Raw genomic sequence first — 15,603 nt, 5'->3', positions numbered from 1 at the left:
TTACCACTTGGACACTTTCCCAACTATTTTTTTGAGCTCACAATATGAAGCTAAAAAGACCTAATTATGTCTATGCTGTAATATCATTGTATGATTTTTAGGACTCTTATCCAAATATGCTGTTCTTACAGTGAGAACTGAGTTTAAAAAAAAAAAAAAAAGATTAGCACATATTAAAGCAGAAACATGTACATGACTTCAAAAAAAGAAGCCGCTCACTGTCAGGCTCATGTTGTGTGGTGTCGGCATCACTATGTGAGTAATCATGTTGTCATACCAGCCAATGGTTCTGTCACCTCAGTACTGGAAGACGTGTATCCTGTGAATCCTCCCTGAATTTTGCTTTTGAATGAAGAAACATCCTAGTAATCTGTAGCCTGTAGTGCACAGTGGATACATAGCAGCAGGAAGCAGCCTGAGTATAGCTTGCTGTTTCCCCTGCAATGTGTTACATAAAGCCAAAATTCTAATTAACTGCATCCAGATCACTTAGAACTGCAGGTCAGACCCTTCTTTACAAAGGCAGTCTGTACACTTCTTGCTCTGGTTTATGGAGTTCTGCTGTTGTGCTGCCATTTCAAATAAACTGTGGTATAGGAGGAAGTTTTACTCTTCTCATCAGGTACATGTGTATCCTCTTTCCATTATAACTTAAATATCTTTTCATGATTTTTACAGAGGAAAGAGAATATGATAAAAACAGATTACTCATGTAGGGTTTTTCCATCTCCTTAACACTCTTGACAGAGCATGAGCTGGGTTCCTAAAAGAAAAAAAAATCTCACAAAGACTGGAAAACCATAAAGGGCTCCTCCTCTCCTTAATTTTGTACAAGGACAAATATATATTGAAATATATATTGAAATAGGCATGCACTGGGATCGTAGAATTCATCCTCCCCAACTGTCATTAGCTCAGTAGTGCAATTAAAGGATATTCTGTTCTTGCTGCATGCTACAAAATGTTAGTTCTTTATATATGCAGAGTCAGGAACTTCAAAGTTATATCTTAAGTGAAAAAGTCGAGGTGACCTGTTCTCTCTGGATTATAGTAGATTTGGAAAACCAATTATTTTGCACAGTGCCTCTCTTGAATGATGTCCTTGAACTATGTCCTCTTGTGCATGAATGTCTCAAAGAATAACTGACATTCCTGTCTGGGTATAGCAAAAAATACTTGGTAGTCAGAATACATTCTGACTCCATAAATCCACAGATCTTCTTCCAATCATGGTCTTTCTTCTTAGGCATGGTGCACTTTTTGGGAAATACATTTGCCTGTTTTCTCAGACTGGAACTGGATTTTTTTTCCCCTTGAGACTGCTAATAGCTTTTACCTGAAAAAAAAATAATTGACGGTATAGTTCTATTACATTTGTCTGAAAATACCATAGTTATCTTAGTTTTCTCATCTTGTTAAAACCTCATTCGTTGTTTGCATTGCTCTCTATAAGTCATGAGAATTAGAAGGGAAAGTTTTGAACTGGAACTTTTTATATCTTGGAACTTATCATTTTTGGGCTTCCTGCCTGTACTCTTTTCACACATTGACAGAGTTGTCATGGTGTCCCTCACATGATGTCACTCTCCAGTGGTCCCATTGTATTAATCCTGGAACTGCGTCTTCGAAGTAAATTGAATCATCTTTAAGGTTCAGAGAATTATTTCAGGATGTTATTAGCCACCAACCTGATATTCTTCCCTCAAAGAGAATAGACTAGGTTATGTTTCCATTATACATACTTGTTCTGCATGGTTTCAGTACATCTGTCTGAAGCTGATATTTTAAGTCTTTGCTTTAATTTATTTCTGTCAAATACCACTGGAAAATTAGGTTTAGCACTGTCCATCCTATTCCCCTTAGAATTTTAATTAGTTCTGTGCTGAATATCCAGTTGTACACTGCAGTTGTATGTGTTTTGATATCTACATATTTATTTGTCAAAATTAAATTGCTATGATGCAGTTAATTCTTCACTGCATTGCTGTATATCTGCAGAGAAAGCAACATTGTGGGGGGAAAAATCCCAGATCAAATCTATTCAGATAATGCTATAAAATGGTTAAACTCTCAGCTTTAGGCTGGAGGATGGCCTGAGTGTCATAGTCTTGTGACCAGTTGAGTTTTTTTAACTGGTGGAGAAGGAAGAAAAACAAGGTAAACATGAACCTTTCTAGGTATTCCTTAGGACCTGTTCCAGGCTTATCACTGTCTGCCCACTACGCTTGGTGATGCCAAAGAAATAGAAAGCTGCTCCATGACAGCAGCTGAAAGTTCCTGTATCTTGTGGAAGGCTGGATTGGTGAAGGCACAGAAGGCACCTCTGGCTTCATACAACAATGCCCTCCAACTTTAGTGACATTCTGAGTGGCACTGGGATATAGGTGGGATGCTCATGGTGGCCTTCTGTGGGCCCTAGCCCTTCAGGCAATAACCTGCCTCACGTGGCTTGGAGGAGACCTCAGGCAGTGGGTTAGTTCTCAACGTGTAAACACTCAGCCAGGGATTTGGTTCTTCACTGTTCTCTCTCGTTGTACTCAGTCATGCTCCCACAAACTTCAGCAGCGACTGCCCTGGGTGAGGAGCATGGGGCAGCAGAGCCTGCTGGGGAATAATGAACATGGTAGAAAGGGACTGTAGGGCAGAAATCACTGCACAGGCAGTGCAGTGTCACACTGGGAGGGACAGTCTTGTCTTGGTTCTCTTGCACATGAGAGCTTTTGAGTGCTCCCAGTTGTTTGAATGATGAAGAGTTAGGGCAGAGTACCTTCAGCCCTATTTGTTATTCCAGGGAGAGAAAAGGGTGTCTAGAGTGGAACTCCTCACACCAACTCTCTGTCCTAGGGAGTGCTTCTTGGTGAAGAAGGGACAAGTGCCTTAGATATGTCAGAGTCCCTTTCCAAATGAAAAATGAATAACTGGAAATTTGGAGAGGGCATATGGTACAACTTGTTCCTAAACAGAACAAGCAAGGTTTCATCCAAAGTGATTGAAATTTGAGTGCGACTTGCTTTGAATTTCTCTAACTTTTCTTTATATTAACATTTTATTTGTCTGTTCTTTTTATAATTGACTTTGGCAATACAACTGCAGAGCACAGATGCCATTTTTCACTGATGGCTTTTCAGAAATATGGAAAAAATTCTGCAGAGTGCCCACATTTGAAATACTTATGGAGACGTCTGTGTGACATACTGATGGCCAAATACTGATTTCCTTTTTTTAATTCAAAATTTAGTGATCCTCTGAAAAAGAGCTGGAGGAGTGGATGGAATATCTTTATCCAGTACTAATTCTGCTTGAGGTCTAATGTGAATCTTCCAGATCTCAGGCCAAATTCTTCTCTTATGCAACAGCAAGCTCTGAAGTCAACTCTTCTTTTTCTGCATAGCTGAGGAGGTGCTGTTAGTACTTGCCAATGAGCTTGTGCTCTTCACAGGTCTTTTTTTCCACCTTGTGGGTAATGATGGAAAGGTGTATCTGTCAGGCTTCTGTCACTGCACAGAAAAAAATAAACTAGCACTGCTGAGAACTTCAAAGTACAGACAGAACTAGCCCGTTTTTTCAAACCTAGAACCTGATTTCCTTCATAATAACAGATTTCCATTAGTGGCTAATGAGCATTGAAAAGAACAAAAGGATGGCAGAGAAGCATTGAAAATGGACAGCTGGTGCACAGAGAAGAATTTTCTTTGCAGAGTTTCAATGCTGAAGCCTTTAAAAGAGAGCACTTACAGATGTTTGATTTCTTTCAGGTCTTCAGATTTTGGGACATTATACACAAAGTTGAATCTACAGCCTGGGATTGCCACTGTTATTGACAATTTCTACATTTGTTCCACCAACAAAAAGAAGGTATGTGGCAAAAAAACGTTTTTGTAGTGCAGGTAAGATTCTGAGACTATGTGAAGAGTGTTTGACAGGTTTCCACAATATAGGAAACTGATTTTCACAATCAAGGTGAAGATCACCTTTGGTGCATTTCTGACATACAGAAGTGGGATATTTATTGTTCCTGAATAGTACAGACAGAAAAAAAAATTACCTTGATGGACATGGAAACCATATGAGATCATTGACTTATATGACTCCTGGAAATCAAGCTTTCATAGTGTTTTCCATGCAAATGGAAAAGGAAATTCTGTTGGTTTTCACACATCCCATTGGATTCTGGGACTAACATTCAAACTCTTCATCCTTAATACACAAGGTTCTTTGTATGTTCCTTAATATAAAGCATAGGATTGGGAAGGCTGTCATTGCTAATGATGTTTATCCTGTGTAAAACCTTAGTTAAATAATTTTTAAAAACACCTCTCCTTGAAGCTTTGTTAAGAAATGTTCCTGCATCATTACTAAAAAACAAAACACTTTTCCTGGAACCTGGAAAAGTTAAGTGGACATTATAAATGAGAGCAAAATCGACCCACTGAGTGTATTTACAATGGATGTTATATTAGAAGCAACAGGAACAATGATTATAGGAAAAAATCACAGTAAAAGCCCTTCTATGTCTTCAAAGTGCCTGTGATTTAAATGGCAAGAATTTGAAGTACAATGTGAAACATAAGCACAGTGGGTCTTTCATAAAATAAGAATTTTCTCGTGATAAGGGCCTTTTAAATCCAGTGTAATACAGAAACACTGATTTCAGGTAGAGGCCTCTGATTGGAAGAATAATGTTTGTTGTGTTTGTCTGTCTGTTTTGCTTAATCAAAAATCAGTAGAACTCAGTAAGGCTGCCTCGATGATTAAGTACAGATTGTATTTCCCTTCAAATTGTCACTGGAATTTTGTGCCCAAGCTGTGCTATGTCTGAGATTGGTAATATATTTTTAATCTGCAACAAAGCCAGAAAGTATAATTTAGTTTCTTAAGGTGGAACTGCCAACAAACACAAAGTTTCTTCAGATTGTGTATCTCAGATACACAATCTATTGGTGGCTTCAAGTCCAAAAGAGTAAAACCAAAAATCTTTACCATCTCAGTTTCTGGGATAAAAGCTTGAAGAATGAGATGGATGAGAGCCCCATGGAGGATCTTTCCCAGCTCAATCAGCTACAATATCAAAGCCTGCCCAAGCACAAGTGTTCAGTGACAATATGGTTGTGCCAGTAGAATGAAAAAATAAACACCAGTAGGATCACTGCTTTATTTCAAGCCTGAAAGACACAACAGTGTTCACAAGAGCCCTCATGTTAATCCTGTCCAAGAAAAATCTATATTCAACTGAATTTCATGAGTTAAAGTTCTTAGAGATACAAACCCCACTCAGTAAACTAATATGATATTGAAAGCCACCTGATACAGAAAGTCCCTTTGAGTCAATGCAAATATGCTCTTTTTATGTGGATATTTACTTCTATGAAGATGTTGTATATTAGTATACAAACAACAAAAACAGCAGAGCAGAAAGGATTTCTAGGGCCTTTAAATGATGCCAGAGGGAGATACATTAATACGTGGAAATACACATACATGCATATGTGGTACGAAAATGATGAAAGCAGTGCGGTTGCATGTTTTAGCCAACAGCTTCAGACTGTTCTTGGAGGTTTTGCAGTCACCTGTGGAAGGTAAGAGGGAAGTCTTCCTGTTGTAAGAGCTTCATCTTGTAAGTCTGTTGTAATGGGAAATTTTAGGTGCTGGACCTTTGATTAGGGCATTAAGAGCAACACTAAGTTGATCTCACACAAGTTATTTGGGATGATGGAGGATCATATCTCCTGGTCTGTCTATTTCAGCACAGTTGCACTGGGGTGGAATAGAATGTTTAGAACTCTGACTCCCATTTCTGAGCTGAGAGAAGTCTCATGGTTTTGCTTGTTATTGATGTTACTTCAGATCATTGTGGTGTGCGTTTTCTTCAACCAGTTCACATCTTTTAAAATGTGCTGAAAATGGAAACTGGAGTGCTGACTGCATATACTGGAACTGAGCATGCACTTTAAATTCAAAGCATAAGTAGTCCCATGCTACCACTTAGCATTTAGTGACTATGAAAATACATGAAAGCAAAGATAAAATACATTTATAGGGATTTTTAATACTTCACATAGTAAAAAGTGCTCTATGATTTCTGTTCATTTAGCTATTGTTGTCCTCATCTGTGGGAGAACAGATACTACACATTCATAGCTCATCATTCCTGCCTCAGTGTCATCAGAGCATGAACCACACCTGATTTAAGTTCTTTAGAATTAGGTATCTGCTCAAGCTCTCTTCCTCTGTAATAAAAAAAAATCAAAGGAGAAATATAGGTGTCTCCAGGCAATTCATGCTGTTAAAAATCATAGTTCTTTGTGAGAATTCTATGAGAACAAGGTTGAATTTTCTTGTGGAGGTCTCTGTAACTGACTTTGTGACTGTTGTGGGTTTGAACAGAATCAAACTGTGGCTTCCTACAAAGATAAACAAAGAGATGGGTCATGGTTTAACCCCAGCTGGCACCATACTGCTGTTGGCTCATTTCATCCATCAATTTCCTCAGGGCCTGTGGATTCCTCTCATCAAGTCCCATGGACTTGTGCACCTTCAGGTTCCTTATATGGTCTCAAACCTGTTCTCCTCCCTCCATGGGAAGTTCTTAATTCTCCCAGTCCCAGCCTTTGCCTTCTTTGATTTGGGTGGTGTGACTAGAGCTCTCATGGGCCAAGAAACAAACACAAAGTGGGAGATTGTTTATTTGTTTTGAAATGCAATTAAATATCTGCTAGAAGGCTCCAGTCTAGTTCTTGGGCTGACATAATTTTTACAGTTCAGAGCTTCCAGTATACCAGCTCCTGGAGTGGCTTAGATTTTCACTCAGCTTGCCTCCACTCTGTGAGCTGCAATCATACCAGACAGACCAATGGACTTCTAGGTGAGCTTTATACAGTAAATGTGAAATTTTTCTGGAAATTTTCTGTGAATTACTCTAATTTTCATTTTCTTAAGATGTATTGAAAATAATGCAGCTGATGATGAAGTGCGATAGCAAAAGTACAACATATGGAAAAAGGATTCTATAAAAACCCCCACAAGGTTATAAGGTAAAGTGTAGGAATGCTGTGGACTGAATAAGCTGGAGGAAGTATGGAAATCATCTATAAACCCCACTACATTAATTCAAAAAGTGGCACATTCCATTTTGCTTTGGAAATGTGCCATAGCCTTCTATGTATAACTCGTGGTACTGTTCATAGGCCTAAGTTAAGACTCAGGAAGGAGTTGTGTCAAGGTCATATCTACACAGTCTTTTGACAGTTGAGGTAAATTCATTCCCTGTGTCTTTTTCTGGCTGAAGGCAGCAGAACGCAAATGCAGAAATTTTGTTGCTGCAGTTACCAGAGGACTCAAGATATGAAACCCAGTTTTGACAAGAAATTATGGCAAATCTCTGAGGGTGGAGCTTTAGAGGGCTTTGTTTGTTGTTCTGAATGGACCTTTCTGAAGAAATCATGGGACGGATGTGTGAACTGTGGCTGTATTTTTTGTGAGACAGAGTTGAATTGCATTCAGCAGCTGCAGAAGTAGAAAACATCTTGACTTATCTGCAAATGACCAAGTAGGATCAAAGATCATCACTCTAAATGCTATGAAACAGCAGAGTAATAGGCAGGGTCACACTCTAATTAAGAGTGCATGTTTCCTTAGGATGCATTAATATTTGGTTTGCATTCTGTCTGGTTTTAATGTAGTATAAACCAGCAGCTAAAGACACTGATACGGTTTTGGAAAGCTGTAGACTAGTGAAGGGGAGTTCTGCTATGTAAGCTCCCTGATGCTAACTTCTCCATTTGAAGCACTTTTTCATTGATGTCTATTATAAAATAGCCTTTCCCAATTCAGTCTTGAAGGGTTGTGCAGTGATAAGGGATGTTCCTGCACTTTAAACAACAGAATTTATGTAATTATTTCCTTTTCAGTAATTAGCACATGCTGAATGGTGCAGGAAATCCATCATGTGCCATATGCAGGAAATAATTTGCTTTGTGTTCTTTGTTTTCCAAACCAACATTTTAATTGTGACTTGGAAGTGTGATGTGTGTGGTTCAAAGAGTATGGGATTAAAGCTTCCACAGTGTCAGTCTGGAATCAGGTGAAAAAAGTAAAATCTTTCTGCAGAAGAAAAAAGTTAGGAGAATTTAGTTTCACTAAGCTAAACTATCAATAAAATATTTAACATTTTTGGGGCATATACACTGTTGGACGTAGAAATTACATATTTGATTTTATGTAGTGTTGCTGGGGAGGAGTTGAATGAACACACTGATTTTTTTCCCTCACATTCAGTGCATATTTTAATTTTAATTCATGCCAATACAATTGGTGCATCCATCCTTCCATTTATATGCTTTTGGAAAACACGCAGCTAAGCAGTTTATATTCAGGCTTTTGATATTAAGAGAAAATAAGTATTGATTGTGCATACACTAGTTAAATGAGTTGAAGACTTACATTTCCCAGCTGTCACAATAACCAATAGATGCATGTTTTTCCTTACTGAAAGGCAAGGTGGCAAACATGTATTCGTGCTTGCCAAACAAGGCAGAACAGTTAGGATAGTAATAAGGATATAGGCTTTCTTATACACTATTTTAACTCTTGATAATTTAAATAGTATGAGTTACACTTTGCAGAGGAGCATTTGCTAGACCTATAAAAGCACTTCCCAAGATGCAACTGTCTCGAGCAATATTAGTAAGCATTTACAGGTAAATGCAGTCATACATAATTGTGACATTTGTCTTCCAGAGCAGAACAATTGGTTGTGGAATTTGTCAAAATGCAGTATGACTACATTCACTTATAAGGAACAATTCTACTCAAGTACTATTTTCCTTAGAGACCATGCCAGGACATCTGCAAATATAGAAAGCAGAATTATCTTACACTTTTACTAGTAGTCAGGTAAGGGATATTCCTTTCAATAAGATGAGTAGTTACGTCAGGAACATTTCCCTGTGAAATTATGAATATGAGTCTGTATGTTGAGATCTCTACCATCATGTATTCTTGCCTTATAAGCAGTGTCACCATTCCGTTTATTCCAGTGATGCACCATCAGAGCACTAATGTGACCTGACTGCATCATTTTCTTTAAGGCTTAAGTCCATGACTGTTCAGTTTGTCTTCAGGTATTCCAGATAGTACCAGAAATATGCTCAATAATTGACTCTTTTTGTTTTTTTCCCACCCGTACTTTGCTAGTTGTTAGATTGCTGTGAGAGGCAGTCCTGGGCAGAAATCCCAGATTTTATTCACACATGACTGATGAGCAGTTGCTTCACTGACAACCAGGAAGCTGCTAAATACAACTGGAACTCAATAGGTTAAAACAGTCAGAGCTTTCATTGAGCTGTTAGCTGAAGTCACTGTCCACAGCAGAGGTTCATCCAGCACTACCAAGCCCATGACATATATGGGGAGGATTTGATGGATGCTGTTTGATGGGGTGTGACTATGTATATGTGGAAAAAAACAGGATAAAGCTTTGAGAAACAGAGTGGAACTGTTGAAAATTAAAGCTGTGGATGAAACAATGGCTTGGGATCTGGCTATTAAAGAAGTATTTGAGTTATTTACTGGCTAAATGGAGGGTAGGAGTCGTAGCTTTCCAGCTGGACTGATTTCTGCTATGGTTGAGAAACCAGGGCTTTTTCACAATTTGTATGTAAACAGGGCTGCATAAAAAAAATGTGTAACTCCTGTGTCATTGTCTTATTCTAACTCCTTGTAACCCTTTCAATAAGTGGAAGGTAGGAGCAGTATTACTCCTCTATTTGAGAACACCCTTTCTCCTAACCAGTAGACTGAGTTTTCCTACAGTGTGACAGAGAAAGGTTTAGTTTTGTTTCCATCAAGACTCTTTCTGTGCATTTCTCCATCCTGTTCTTGTATGTGCAGAGCCAGAAGGAATCCGCAGCTCTTGTTAATCATGCTTAGATCTTGTTGATCATCATAGGTTTGTTTTTGAATCCCTTTTTGAATGCATGTCTACTAAAACATTGAACCATGCAGGCTGAAGGTGGCTCTGAAATTTTTGTGTCAATGCTACTCTGTTGGAACCAATAAATATTCTACAGTCGAGTACCTGAAGTACACTGTCATTAAAAGCTGCAATTGATATTAAAAACAAGAAAGAAAACAACCCTCAAAAACCAGTCAAGCCAACAAACCTGACTAACAATACAAGTGAACAGTAGAATGCCATGACCAGCATGTAGGTATATAGGATAATTGCTCATCAAGGTAGAAGGTGTGTGAGCTAAATGGCTGTCGGGACTCACTCCCTAACTGGGGTGGCCCGGAAAGGTGGAAAAGTCTCTCCTCCAACCCGTGCCTCCAAAGAAAGACTCAGTAGACTTCAGTCGTCCGGTCTCAAGGTAGTTTATTGTATGTTATCTAAAAGATTTTCTTCCTGAACTGCTGCGGTCCATTCAGCAGTCAGGCAAAGGCACACTCCGACACCCAGGGGGCTGGTGCCTTCTTTTATATCATACATTACGTGTTAAATGTTTATGGTTTTTCCCCAATGCCTATTACCTATATTAAATAGTGACTTTCTACTGTAAACCAATCTGAGAGTGCCAAAATCACCGTGAACATGGAGCTTAGGAAGAAGAAAGAAAGAGGACAGGGCACGCCCAAGTCCCTCCATCTTAGAACTTCTGACCCCCATGTACAAAACTCAGACCCCTCTGTACAAGGCCTAAAACCCCCACGTACAGTACTCAAAAATTCTTCCTTTCACTTTGTGACTACTTCTACTATAATATCTAAATTTTGTGATTTCTTGTTCTTCCTGCAAGGTTGGTAAATTGTTCCATGGATCAGGTTCAAAGCCACAGGGGTCTGTGCCTGCATTCCAGGGTCTCAAATGCTTCTGACCTGGGCCCAGAACATCCAAGAGTGTCCAAGGGACATTCTGGGTTCTGACAAATGGCTGCATGCTTGAACAGACATTCTGTATTATTATTCTATCCTAGAATTCATTTGATGCTTAGAGATCTCAATTTAAGTTTTTGAGACTGACCTTCCACTGTGATTTTGTAGCTTAGTGTGCAACTTTTGCAATCTTTTGTGCTCAGGCATACAATTATTCTGAGGAAAAATAGGCCTGTCTTTACGGTATGCTCATTATAGATGCTTTTGTTCTGTTTTTATGAATATCCTGTCTAAAACTCATTAGTCATAAAAGCACACCAACAACTACCAAAAAGACGTAATGTTAAATTAAGTTTACTGTAGTGAAGCCAAAAATAAAATGACTAGTTGGTGGGAGTACAACATAAAAAAGATTTATGTGAAAATGGAAAAGACCTCCTAGCAACTGTTAAGAGACCATTGTGCATATGATCCTGCACTTGAGGGACATCTATTTCCCTCCCAGTAATTCTGGAAAGAGAAGGATTCCAAGCATTGTATTTTCAGCAAGGTTTTATTTGCTATTATGATGAGCAGGGGTCGTTGCTTGGAGAAATAGGAAAAGTCAATCAAGAGCATGCAGCAGAAAGCAGGTCTGAAGCTGCCCCCAGCACCTGGGGGAGGGTGTGCTGCTGAGGGGGTGGGTCAGAGGGAATGGGAATGCATGATATTCCATGTTGTGGGGTTTAAGGTCTGGGATTTTGATTTGCTATGTCTAAAAAGAATGGTAATTTTGCAAAATTTAGACCAGGTTGTTATTTCAAGCTCATTATTTTAAAATATAGATTCTTAGGACCAATTCTAAATTTGAGCCATATGCCAGAGAAAAATATAGAGGGGGTGGGAGGTGTGGATTTGCTGTGCAGGACACCAGGCAAGTTGTGTATTTCCCTTGTCCAGCCTGCCCCTATGCTCTTGACTTGAAAGTACTTTTGAAATCCTTCTCTGCTTGAGATAACAACTAAGGGAAAAAACAAACTCAAATAATCAACCACAACTATCTGCAATAGATCTCTAGACCTGAGTGAGACCTGAATGGGGCTTTTCTCCATAATGGCAGAGAATTTAATGTGTCCTAACAAAAGCTACAAAAGTCTTCTGATCAATAGTTATGAGGATCATGCACATATTTTTTTTAAGGCTATATATTTCCAGGCAAATATCATCCTGGAAAATTTTCTGATGCAATATGGAACTTGCAGAGTTAAATATAACAAGGGGGCAAATCATTATATATGGGATAGTGTCCAAAGGAGAAGGTGTCCATATGAAGAGTGAATAGAGAGTTACTCAATCTGCATGAATTCTGTCACAGGTAAAACAAGAAAGGAAGATGTGCTGCATTATTGGTGCTGAATCTTAGCAAAAGGAAACAGGAGAAAAGAGGAAATGGTAAAAGATTGGTAACAAGCCTCTTACTGAACTCAATAAGTATTTAGCTGGTACCCAAATCTGCTTGGATGAAATGGGTACAAGTCTATAGAACAGAGTCAGGTTTCGGTTGAACTGGCACAGGCAAGATGAGGGGTTTTTTTAACTGATTTAGAATATTCATATCAATTTCAATAATCCTGTATGTTGAGATTACTTTTGTCTAATTATTTACTGAACATCGCAACATCCCAAGAAGCTGTATCATGTTCCCCATGTTGTGGAAGGAAGGATATTTGGAACTCTTTCATCTTAACTCAGAGTCTAATGGCAGGAACAAGGAGGTCCATGCTAAGGAGTTGATATGAAAACCACTAAACTGTATTTCACAAGAGATGAGTACCGTTCAGGACGTCTGGACAAGGACAGTGAATAGTAGGTGCATTCCCCAGACAGCCCCAATAAAATAATGGAGTAGAGTGTTTGAAACATATTCATCATGCTTGCTGATGGATCATCTGCATCTCCTGGAGCCCTGTGTGTTTCCTTCTCATTTCCCCAGTGATGGAACGCTGGATGATTCCAGCGTCCATGCCTCATGTTGTGCCAGCATTGTCCAATCTACTGATGTGTCAAATCCTGCTTCTCTTCACCACTGCTGTTCAACTTCCCTTGTGCTGACCACACAGGCTTCTCTGGCTCTCTCAGTAGCAGAGATGTAGCAGGACTTTTATCCCCAGAGCTGGCATGGAAGCACAGTGGAAATGAGCAGGGTTTAAATGGTCATGGCCATTTTGCAGGGCTGGCAGTATGCTCAGCCCCCTGAGAATCCCTGGGGCTGCTGCCACCCTGATCTGCCAGGAGTAAAACTGATGTTAAACCAGTCAGCTTCTGCAATCTGCCTGTCATGCCACAAGCAGGACTTTAAACTATTGCGGGAATTAAGTATTCCAGTGACTTTGTTTATTCCACTCTCTCTGTGGCATTTACTAGAAGGGATGAATGTAACTGTTAGCTTACCTATTTCTAATTCTGAAATGAGCCCTGACTCCAAGTAGCCCCAACACCCTGCAACAGCAGCAAATGTCTACTGAAAAAGCAGGACCTGTGTGGCAAATATGTTCTAACACAGCCTGCACAAATTTGTTTGAGCACAGTCAGCAAAGATTCTTGAAAAAATAAAACAGGATTTTAATTTTTTTTTCACAGTATGTGTTTCTGTCAGAGAAAGATTCTTCGTCCTGGGAACTGTAATCTCATATTCAACTAAGCCATCTCTGAAGCCACTTGATGTGGTCTCTCTGGGGCTTGTACTATAGACAGATTTTTTCCATCTGTGGGAGTAATGCGCTAGGTTGCTGCAATCCCTTCATAGCAGAAGATTGCTATGAAATGAATGGTGGATTCTCCTTAATATTGCCTGTTTGGTTTTGAGGAGGGGTCTTCTGCAATCTTGTTTAAGTTTGTGGCTATCAGTTATTTCTCTCTTCACTGTTCTTTTGATGGGTTTTTTTGTAACCTTTCATCACCTCTTTCTGCTTTTCCATTTCCTAATCTCTTTCCAAAACTCTTTCTACTTTTCTTTCTTCCATTTCTGAGCATTACTTCTTCCTACAGCTCACACATAGATTGTGGACCAAATTAAAGCTTTTTTTTCATGGTGACAATTACTAAAGAAAAATATTATTTAGGAGAATGTAGCTAATGGTCTATGTTTCTATTAAAAAATCACAGTATTCTTGGGATAGTAATAATAATAAATCTGTTGACACAACCTTAACTATCATTCATAAAACAAATCTCTTCAGCAGTGGTGATAGGATGATTCAGTCAGGGAGCTGTTAGCCAGGAGACCTGACATCAGTTTCTATGACCTTGAGCAAGCCTGAGCCTCCTTGAAGCCTGACTTCCTATTGCCTCATACCTTGTAATTGCACTTGCCTAGTGCAAAACCACTGTGACATGACATGATTTGACAGCCTACCTTGAGATCAGATTGCAAGGTAAGGTTTTGCACAAAGTACAGAATTAGTCTGGCTTAGTTTCCTTGTTTATAAACTTAAGACCATAATACTGAAGTCTCTAGATCACCTATGATCCCTAAATAAGTGCTAAGTATTTTTATGAACCCATTTCAAGACAAATGCAGATTTATCAGGTATTTTTTGTGTCACACCCCTGCAGTATTCAACAGCATTTTAAGATTTGCAGTATGCTGAAAATAATTGTTATAAATATGTTTCTGTATTTTTAAAGATTGGCATTTATCAGTCATGGCTTGTTCAGTACATAGGTAATAATTTGAATATGATGGGAATACTTTTATTCTCACTGAAATGGGAAAAGTCAGCTTTTTGCCCCAATAAGAACCGGATTAATTTTTCCTGCAATTGCTGGATCTACAATTTACAGATGTATTATTTTATTCTCAGTCCTCTAAACAAAATTAGCAGTCTGGGTCTCAAATTGGCTTTCAGATTTGACTAAAATGCTCTCATTCTTTTTTAGAAGGCACAAGTCTGTGCAGGGAGGGTGTGGGATGGAAGTGTGTCAGGTAGCACTGGGGGATTGCAGGTGTTTATCTTGTAAAACTCAGCACCAAAAACGGACGACTGCAAGTTACATAAAAGCTGTGCTTTCAGTGTAACTATGACTACAGGAATCAGCCTGGGAACCATGGGAATAATCAAACATCTCATATCAATTTAAGATAGTAAATGCACTAGAGTAGTTTTATAGTGCTAATATATATGTCCTGTTTTTTCATTCAGCCATACCCATGAACTAATTTTTTTACAGATTACATCACTCTATGTTTAAATGCTTTTACAGTTTGTTTGGGATGCAGTGCTAGCAGGCATAAATGAGTGGGGCTAATTTGGCTAAAGGTTCCAGTCTGTCCATGGGAATAATAGTGTCTCACACTTTGTTCTTTCTGTGGGCTCCAGCAAAGGCAATGGTTCTCTTACCTGCTGCTGCTGAGGATTTCAGAAATGCTTCTATGCTCTGCAAAGTCCTGTAGCACAGGAGCAGGAAGTCTGGATGTGGATCTATATTATTCTTTTTACATATTTGCTATGTAAGTCTCAGGGATACAGGATTTGTGCTGGGCTTTGGGATTGCAAAACAAAGGCTCCTCAGAAACTCTTACATGCTGTATATTATTGTGAGGTCCAACTGTAAATTTCACTTGACTTAGGCTAACATAGTCTATAAAAGTGTCCATTCTGGACTAAAATTCCGTTCAGGAGGTACTAATGTATTGCTTGGTATATTGCAAGACCATATTAAAGCCACTTGTGTGCCGTGCTCTGCCATAAGATC

At 39.0% G+C, this 15,603-nt stretch overlaps 1 protein-coding gene across 11 annotated transcripts in view; it reads left to right on the top strand.

Annotated features, from left to right (window-relative positions):
• The window catches only part of SORCS2 (sortilin related VPS10 domain containing receptor 2), a 540,320-nt gene that overhangs the window by 300,443 nt on the left and 224,274 nt on the right, over positions 1–15,603 (top strand). For all 11 annotated transcript variants that reach the window (XM_068188612.1, XM_068188611.1, XM_068188610.1 and 8 more), the window contains one exon: positions 3,756–3,855. In XM_068188612.1, the coding sequence (XP_068044713.1) occupies positions 3,756–3,855 (100 nt within the window). The remainder of the gene's footprint in view (positions 1–3,755; positions 3,856–15,603) is intronic.

Source organism: Anomalospiza imberbis, chromosome 4 (assembly GCF_031753505.1).
Source record: "Anomalospiza imberbis isolate Cuckoo-Finch-1a 21T00152 chromosome 4, ASM3175350v1, whole genome shotgun sequence".
In the NCBI taxonomy this organism is placed as follows: Eukaryota; Metazoa; Chordata; class Aves; order Passeriformes; family Viduidae; genus Anomalospiza; species Anomalospiza imberbis.
The sequence above is the reverse complement of the archived record's forward strand: the minus strand, read 5'-3'. Positions and strand labels throughout refer to the sequence as shown.